We start from the raw sequence: 9,489 nt of genomic DNA, 5'->3' as shown, positions 1-9,489 counted from the left end.
TCTTTCTTTCCCTGCCCCTTGCTCAGTTGCTCTGTTGTATTTGCTCTTTGCTCTGTCACTCTCTCTCTTCTCTGTTGCTTTATTGCTGCCTCTGGGTACAGTTGTCCGTTGCCCGGTTGCTTGTGTTTGCTGCTATTTTCCCTTGTCCTATTGCTTGTGGCTTGGCCTCTCTTCACCCCTTGCTTGCTGGCTAATGCCATGGGCTTATTTGGTTGTTTGTGCTGATCGACATACATTATGCTATAATTTTGCTTTGCCAGGTACCTTGAGTCAGCTACCAGATCCGGTGGGGTTGGGTCATGCCCCGACATTCACAACTCATATGGCTGGTGAGTGTGTCTGAATCCCTCTGCCTCAACTCCCTTCGGTGCAGCAGCATCTCTCAACGGCCCTCCGTCGACTAACTGGGATGGAGTAGCGTACCCTAAGACGGCAGAGAAGATTCCCAAGGGCCATTTTGTGGACATGGTTGAGCTACTTCCAGACGCCTGGTGCTATGAAGATGCAGCAGCACAACTTCCAATTCCCTGCCACCCTGCCCACCGGTGATGGAGATGGCTATGCTAGTGGTACAGTCAAGGGACTTGGGGGAATCCAGTCACCTTTGGTGCTGCGCATTGGGGCGTGGCGTGCAAGGCTTCAGCGCCTTCTTGATCAGCAGCTTGCCCACTATGTCCTGTGTGGGCTCAAGGACGGGTTCAGAATTGGCTTTAGACGGTAATGAATCCTGACCGGAGCTTCAAGGAACCTCCCCTTGGCATATCAGCAGTCGCTGGTGGTAGGGGGTACCTTCAGCAAGAGTTGGCGGCGGGCAGGATGCTGGGGCCCCTACCAGCTTCAATACCGGACTGTCATCCGGTGCATGTAAATAGAGTGGGTGTGGTCCCCAAGGGGCATATCCCTGGGCAATGGAGAATGATTATGAACCCAGTGGGTTTGAGCGTCAATGACGGGGTAGACTCTGCTCTATGCTTGTTGGAGTATATGTCCGTTAACAGGGTAGCAGAGGTGATAGCTGATTTGGGTGTGAGCACGTTAAGGGCCAAGATTGATATCAAATCGGCGTATCGAATGATCCCGGGACATCCAGCTGATAGGCCTCTTCTGGGCTGAAAATGGGAGGGGCAGGTATTTGTGGACTCGGTCTTGCCATTTGGCATTTGCTGAGCTCCCAAGATCTTTTCTGCTGTGACTGATGTCATGGAGTGGTGTTTTCGGCAGGCAGGGGTGTGGTATGTGGACAACTATTTAGACGATTATATTGTGGTAGGGACATGTGGTGTGACATAATGCGCCCGGAGCCTGGAGATCGTAATGTCGGTTGCTAACGACTTGGGGGTCCCATTAGCTGAGGACAAGTGTGAGGGCCCTACAACTAGCTTGGTTTTTTGGGGTTCGAGATTCATTCATCCGAGTGGGTGCTGCGGCTCTCCCAGGAGAAAGTAGACAGGTTGCAGGAGATGTTGCTCGGCTGGTTTGAGAAGAGGTGGTGCTGGCACTGGGACTTGGAGTTGCTCATCGGGAAGCTGCAGGATGCCACAAAGGTGATCCCTCCGGGCAGAGAATTTCTGCGACGCATTATCAATTTGTTGCAGGGAGGATGGCTGTACCATCCCCACATACTGTTGAACAGGGCATTCTTTTCTGATCTTCGCTGGTGGCAGTTCCTCTTGTTTCATTGGAATGGAGTGAGGTTTATTTTTTTGCAGAGGCCAGATATAGTAGTGGTTTCGGATGCGTCTGGCTTGTGGAGGTGGGGTGCATATTGTTGCACTAGCTGGTTTCAGCTACACTGGCCAGAGTCTATGTCTGACCTGTCCTATGCAGTGAAGGAGTGGATCTCTGTTGTACTGGCACTCGTCACTTGGGGCCCTGCCCATAGGGGCGCCGCTTCTGTTGCTATTTGGATAATGAAGCAGCAGTGGCTGTTGTTAATAGCAGGAATGCTCAGAACGCTCATTTGCTCCACTTAGTTAGGTGCTTATGCTTGTTTGAAGCTCACCTGCAGCTGCATGCAGTAGCCAGGCACGTAAGGGGCAGGGATAACTCTAGCTGATGACCTGTCTTGTAAAGGATTGCATTCCTTTTTCTCTCAGGATCCTCGGATGATGCCCCTGCCCTCCCCTCTCCTGTTGCTCGTGGTGGATCTGCTGGTGGACCTGACTGTGGCCTGGGCCTTGGAGAGTTGTATACGGTGCTTCAGAACTATTGTTCCCTAGGCATTGCCTTGTCTACCCAGAGGACATACAGCTCAGCGCCAGGTGATATCATTGTTTTTGCCAGCGTTATGGGGTCCTTCACCCGTTTCCAGTCTCGGAGCCTCTCCTCTGCTATTACGTGGCTTTTTTAGCCCAAGAGGGCATGGCTCCCTCATCGATCAATGGATAACTGGCGGCGGTTATTCCTTTCATTAAGGAACAGCCTCCAATGTTATTGGCCCCATCCCAACATGCCCTTCTTACTTTTGATGGCTTTAAGGGCCAGAATACACCTACTTTCTTGGAAATATTAGAGAAAGAAAACATAGGTTTGGATACTACCAAACTGCACAGATTAGCTTTAGCCTATGGATATTGCTGTCAATAAGTCCATGAAGACTCAAATGAGGGATCATATTCATTCTTATTATGCTAAAGAGGTACAGAAACAGATCCTGCATGGTGTCATTATTGTCACAATTCAAGTTGATCTAAAATTGTCCACAATTAAGACACCAAGTGCATCATGGATAATGTTTTCATGGAGTAAGGCAGCAAAAACTTGACAGTTACTCATGGCTTTTAAAATGTCGGAATTCTTGACACTATATAAGTATGTAGTTCAATCTAAACTAATTATCATTACTGAGCATTTATCAATCAACTGTTTATTAGTAGTGAAAATGTTTTTCATCAACTTAGTTATTGTTATGATTTTAATAATAATAACAGAAGTGAGAGAATGGTTACAATGGAAATAAGTTAGGGAATTGTACTTAAAGAGAAATAACAGTTGTAACAAGAACAGTAACAGCAATAATTACTTGACATAAGCAAGTTGTAACCTATTATTTTATGAAAACATTGTAAAAGTGCCATTTTCTAAGCAGGAAATGAGATGGCTTCTCATAAAGTACTAGTTGCATTCCTTCTTGGATGGTGGAACATTAAGCATTAATGCCACGGAAATTGTGATAGCAAACAGGCCACAATCATTGGAACCGACTTGCTTTTGAACACAAGGCACTACAATTTTAACATCATGTTCAAAAAGCTTTTGTATCACATTGGTACTATCTTTATCCAAAGATATAAATATTGTATCCTAAACTAAAACTTGCTTATCACGAATAATGGACGAACAGTCAATATCAATAGTTTTAGCTGCAATCCAATGTTTGCGCTCTTTACAAAAGACTATCTCAATTATTTTTTCATTTGGGGCAAATAGACAAAGATTGCTCGACTGCTGAATAAGAGTTGATTTACATGACTGTATTCGAAGGTTACTGAATTGATTCATTTGTATAACTACAGAAAAATCAACTACGTTGTCTTTTAATTGTCCTACGCCAATAATAATATCTCTGTAGCTCAACGCAAGTCGCTTTGAATTACTCTCTAACCACACCTCTTTTATTGTGATACACTCATCATTATCGTCAATATTCTCCTTCGTATGAGACTTAAAGATATTACTGGTATTGGTACTACTGTTATTTGTGTCTTGTTGAGTCAAGTGTTTAGTATCAACTACTGTAATTTCTTATGGCCAAAACATTTTCAGGTTCTGAACATCAACAACAGTGCCATGGAAAGTGTAGTTGCAGGGAATCTCTAATCCTCCTGGAGAAAGATTCTTGGTATACTTTCATTTTCCAGTGACTTCACATAAAACTAGTCCATTTCTGTAATAAATAAAGTACAGATTGCAGAAAATTTGAGGAACAAGACCAACAATGGTATTATCCTTTAGAACAGCTACAGCGAAGGGGTCACAAATTATTCAACTTAGAGTCACATTTAAGTTTCTCTTTGACAAATGGAGACTAAATGTCTTTGTAAATGTGGTATCCATGAACGAGACTTTCAACCATGTGGGTTTCCATTTTGTAATTTGTATGAATAATAATTAGTTATTCATTAATAATTAATCAATAATAAATGGAAAAGGGCCTGGTATAATCGTTAACATAAATTTAATCGCCAAAATTTAACCACCAAATCTAATTTTTGGGCATTTTTACCAAATTTTTATACAGCCAAAATTTCCTGCTTTACGGTACTAGGTCGTATGCAGAAAGATGATAGTAGTCTAATAAATGATTATGATATCATAATGGAAGATCCTTCTGTTCATCAAAAGGTAGTTTTGTGATACTATTTTTATTAACTTTACATATATTAAATGCTAGTACTAGCAGTAGCCAACCACTAATAACATCAGCAAACCCTATCACAGGTAAGCATTGCCTTTTATGTAAAAATTTGATTGCTTGTAAAGATGCACAAACAACAACTATTACTACAACTCCAAATAGAAAAACTGCTACATATTTAAAACATGCATGCAAACATTGTTAAAACTTGGTTTTTATTGTGTTTGTTTAGAGATCATTAACCTAGCTAACTATTAATACTAAAAAACAGAGTAACTGCTGCAGCATTAAAACATTGATGTATTATATACATTTTAAAATTTGGGTTTCAGTGTTCTTTTAGGGATTAACCAAACCATTTTCTCGCTTTGTTGCTCTCAATTATAAAATTCCTGACATCTCCATTCCAGAATTAGATTCAAGGATTGAGAAGGAGTGGCAATTGACTTTTAAGGTAAAAAGTATAGCTGCTTTTTTTGTCTACAAAATGTAGATATAACTCTTTCTGCTATTATTCAGAAGAGGAAGAGTAAAGAGCATTAGAACACTGTCATTGGCTTACGCATTAGAACACTGTCATTGGCTTACCCAAGAAAAATAAATGTGACAAAGTTATTCCATTTGTTACAGTACATGCATCATTAAAAGAAGGTAAATTTACATGCATTAGTGACAATGTCATTAAAATATTGTAGCTATATTGGGATAGTTTGTTGACACAGAGAAAGTTTTAGCGGTTTTAAAAAATCTCAAAAATTAAATTGTGAAAGCAAGTGTTGAAGTAGTACCTGAAAAGTTACCTGATTCTGTATTGGATGAAAGTGTCGACATTAATCTTGTTTGTCTTTATTTCACCAATGACGTATTGGTTCCAGTACAAGATTTTGGTGGAAAAAAGAAAAATGTGATCGCATTTGCAAATTTTGCCATAATCTAGATGAGTGTCCTGAAGCTATTTTATGTGATAGTTGCCTTATGGCATATCACAAGAAGTGTGTTGGTCTTAGACAAAGTCCCAAAGATAACTACTGGTTCCGTAAAGACTGCCACAAATAACAATTATCATTATAGTAATGTTTTGTGATGTATAATCATTGTATAAACACTTTATTTACATTATTAATAACAGTTTAATATTTTTTGTCACAGGAGGTGTGGTCATTAACCAGCTTTCTATTTATAACCCTTTAACAACTGGAACTGGTTGTTTATATGGAAAGGGAACCAGTACCGGTTGGGTAGCCACTTCATTTATTCAAAGATTGGTTTCGCTGCTTTTGTACTGACATCAAGAAGAAAGAACCTGTCTTGCTTCACAACCCCATATCAACTTTCCTTCCTTTAACTTCTTCCTACGTCAGCACCTTACCCTTGTACTCTGCAATTAAGGTTTTATGTTGAGTATCGTCACATACAGAGACTCCCCCCTCGGTGCTTGTTATGTTTTCTGCTGTAACAAAATCTTCACAATTATACATAACATCAATGACTTGTAAAATAACAGAATTATTGAATGGCTCTAAGCTCTGTTTTAAACCCTCTTCCTCAGGAGTTGGAGTGGACATCAATGTTCTCACTGGTCTGGACATTATCTAAAAGGAAAAAATTAAAATGTAATGTTTGTTTAATGACCTCAAAGTAACTTAATAGGGCATTCAAGGTTCATTGAATATCTCAGCATTTGTTTATTGGAACACATATGTACAAAAACATGGCCGGCTTTTGTGTAAACTGAGGGAAGCCAAAAAGTACTGTCATACTTGCTAATTAGTTTATAGCTAGCATTATTCCTTGCCTTATAACACAACGACTGCCTTCAAACTTGAAATTTCTCCTTTAGACTAGATTGTAGATGTCTATTTTTTAAATTTGAATAATATGAGTAGGTGTATCAGCATGCTCTTGGCATATTGTCAGAAATCAGCAGTCATGGACTTTAATGTTTCAGTATGTTACCGTATACTTACAATTGAAATTTAACATGGCTGGCAACGGTAGTATAGCAAAAAGTAAGCATAGCAAATGAGCTGGTAATACTACTTAATTTGCTCACTTAGTAACAGCATTATATACCTTTGTTTTTTTCATATTGAAGTATGAGAAACAACTTCAATGATAGTTCCTCTGGAACATTCCTAGATGCCCCTCCGTCTGCGTCAATTATAAGGAGGGTGTGCGAGTCATCTTTACGTTATCATTCTTATCAGACTGTACTAAAATAATTACCCTTGCCATGGGTAGGCGTGTGGGCAAGGATATATTACTCGATGTGTCAGTGTTTGTGTAAGCAACTAGTCTGAACAAAAGGCTCCTGCTCTCAGGATAAAAACTCCAGAGACTTAAAACTAGTATTTTTGCCTTTATAACACTGTTTTCTTTTATTTTATGAGCTTTCTACTATCTTTTTAAGGTTGCAAAATCTGGCGAAGTGGAACTAAGGAGCACTCAATTGGGTAACTTTTATGTTACAGCAGTGGCAAAGTTTGTTGTGACACCATAACAAAGGTGGCATCATTTCACACAAAAGTTATGAGGGGATTTACTTACTTCCCTTACTTTGGTATGATATGACAGTGTAAATTTTGTACTATGTCTAATACGGCCTCTTACATCTCAGTAGAGAAGGTAATCAGTATGCTGAAACTGGCTTAGAGTAGAAAGAAATCTGTAAGCAACTATTAGTGCCTGCTATATGTATTACAAGAGCTTTTACAACTTGAAAAACTTGAAGCTTTTGAGGGCCTAACTGTATATGTGTAGCCATGTTGGCACTTAAGACCACACCTATACAATTAATTAGTTTAATATTAACCACAACTTTCATCAATCATCAATATAATAAATCTATTGTTAGTGTGGCAAGGGTATGCACTTGTGGTGGTTATAAGCTCATTGTTATTCATTACAGTAACCACGAGTTTACACGTGGTCAACAACTATTTAATATACATACACACACATTAATCAGTCAGTGTAATTGTTCGTTCGTTTGTCGTCTTCTTGTTCTACTATCAAGTATCAACTCAACAAATTGTCTCATCATTGCTCTCACTGCACTCTTAGAGAACTGAATTTTAGTAGTGTGAGTCCTCTATTGTCAGAGTTTTTTGTTATCATTATCGTTATCATTTCTGTAACTTCTCTTTCCCTCATCTCTCTTAAGAACTATTCCCAATCTTCCTTCCTTTCTCTTTTCTCTCTAAATCCCTTATTCCTTCCCTTTTTATAGTCTTTCGCGGTTTTGCTAATAACTGTTGTTACGACCACACAACATTGGTGACCCGGACTGGGAACATGGCAACCTCACCTAGTCCCGACGCTCTAGCATCAGTCTCCCTCAAGCTGCCACCTTATTGGCCTTCAGATCCTCTTATCTGGTTTGCTCAAGTGGAAGCTCAGTTCCAGACTCGCAAGATAACATCTCAAAAGGCCAGATACGATTATGTGGTAGCTTCTCTTTTGCCTGAGGTAGCCGTGGAAGTACGTGATCTGGTACTCAAAGCCCCTGACTCTGACCAGTATGATAAGCTGAAGGAAGCACTTATTGAAAAGACAGCTGCTTCTAAGCAAAGGAGGCTGCAGCAGCTCTTTACGGGAGAACAGCTCAGGCATCGCAAACCTTCCCAACTCCTCCGCTGGATGGAGCAACAGCTCAGGCAAACTGCTGAGGATGCTCCAGCATTCCTGAAGAAGCTCTTCCTGCAGAGACTTCCTAGTGGTGTCAGGATGGTGTTGGCTTTAGCTAAAGCAGACACGCCACTAGCAGAACTCGCTCTCTTGGCTGACAAGGTTATGGAGGTTTCTTCTCCAACGCCACCACCACCCATTAATAGCATGACTGAGAAGAGTACTTTGGCCACGGAGGTAGCACAGCTAAGGGAAGAGGTAGCTTGTCTCACTCATCTGGTGAAGAGTGCCAGTAGAGCACCATTGCATGGACGATCTCCTCATCCCCATCGTCATCCTTCCCCGAGGAGGACCTCATTTCAAGATCCTTCATCTAAACTCTGTTGGTACCATGAACAATATGGTGACCAAGCTCGTAAATGCAGGGAACCTTGTTCTTGAGCGGGAAGCGTCCCGGCCAGCCGCTAGTGGCGACGAGCGCTGCTGGCCATTATTCCAGTCGCCTGTTTTATATTGCTAATACGAATATGCTACTCCACTTCCTTATTGATACTGGAGCAAAATTGAGTGTTCTACCCCTAGCTTCTCACACTAAGAGGTGTCGCCTGGAACGTACCCTACAAGCTGCTAATGGGGCAGCCATTGCTACATATGGTACCCAGTCATTAACTCTCAACTTGGGTCTTTGCAAAACTTTCGTTGGGTTTTTCTAGTTGCTGATGTAACTACCCCGATAATTGGAGCTGACATCTTAAGACATTTTGACCTTCTGGTGGATATGCGGCGCCATAAGCTAATTGACAAGGTCACCTGTATGGAGATAAAAGGGAAACCTTCTACTCAGACCTCCCTCTGTCTCACTTTACTCACTCCCACTGATCACAATGATTTCCAGTCACTCCTCAAGGGCTTCTTAGCAGTACTGCAGCCCAATCTCCATCACCACATTAAACACCAGGTCACCAACCATATATCAACAACCGGCCCACCTGTTTATTCAACACCTAGAAGGCTCTCACCTGACAAGTTGAAGACAGCTATAAATGAATTTCAACACATGCTGCAGTTAGGGATAATTAGACCTTCATCCAGCAGTTGGGCATCTCCTCTTCATATGGTCCCAATAAAATCATGAGACTGGCGTTCCTGTGGGGATTACTGTGCTCTCAATAAAGTTACAGTCACAGATCGTTATCCAATACCTCATATACAGGATTTTACTGTTTCACTCCATGGTACTACAATATTTACTAAGTTAGACATGGTTCGAGCATACCATCAGATCCCGGTGGAACCGTCAGACATCCCAAAGACAGCTATCACAACTCCATTTGGACTTTTTGAGTTTGTTCGGATGCCGTTTGGGTTGAGGAACGCAGCTCAGTCTTTCCAATGTTTTATTGATCAAGTACTCCAGGATCTCCCATACTCTTATGCATATATCGATGATGTTCTTATTGCCAGTAATACGAGAAAGGAGCACTTGGAGCACGTTAAAGCTGTTC

At 41.1% G+C, this 9,489-nt stretch overlaps 1 protein-coding gene across 1 annotated transcript; it reads left to right on the top strand.

Moving 5' to 3' along the window:
* Positions 1-7,651: 7,651 nt before the first annotated feature.
* On the top strand, positions 7,652-8,425 carry LOC100642053 (uncharacterized). The gene has a single exon (XM_011404746.1). It carries the CDS (start codon positions 7,652-7,654, stop codon positions 8,423-8,425), a length of 774 nt encoding a protein of 257 aa, XP_011403048.1.
* The last annotated feature ends 1,064 nt before the right edge of the window (positions 8,426-9,489 follow it).

This window comes from Amphimedon queenslandica, unplaced genomic scaffold, assembly GCF_000090795.2.
Source record: "Amphimedon queenslandica unplaced genomic scaffold, v1.1 AMPQUscaffold_13461, whole genome shotgun sequence".
NCBI lineage: Eukaryota > Metazoa > Porifera > Demospongiae > Haplosclerida > Niphatidae > Amphimedon > Amphimedon queenslandica.
This window is presented reverse-complemented; position numbering and strand designations above follow the sequence as displayed.

Excerpts from the sequence above, each read along its gene's own strand:
- LOC100642053 (XM_011404746.1), top strand. The coding sequence starts at position 7,652 with ATGGCAACCTCACCTAGTCCCGACGCTCTAGCATCAGTCTCCCTCAAG.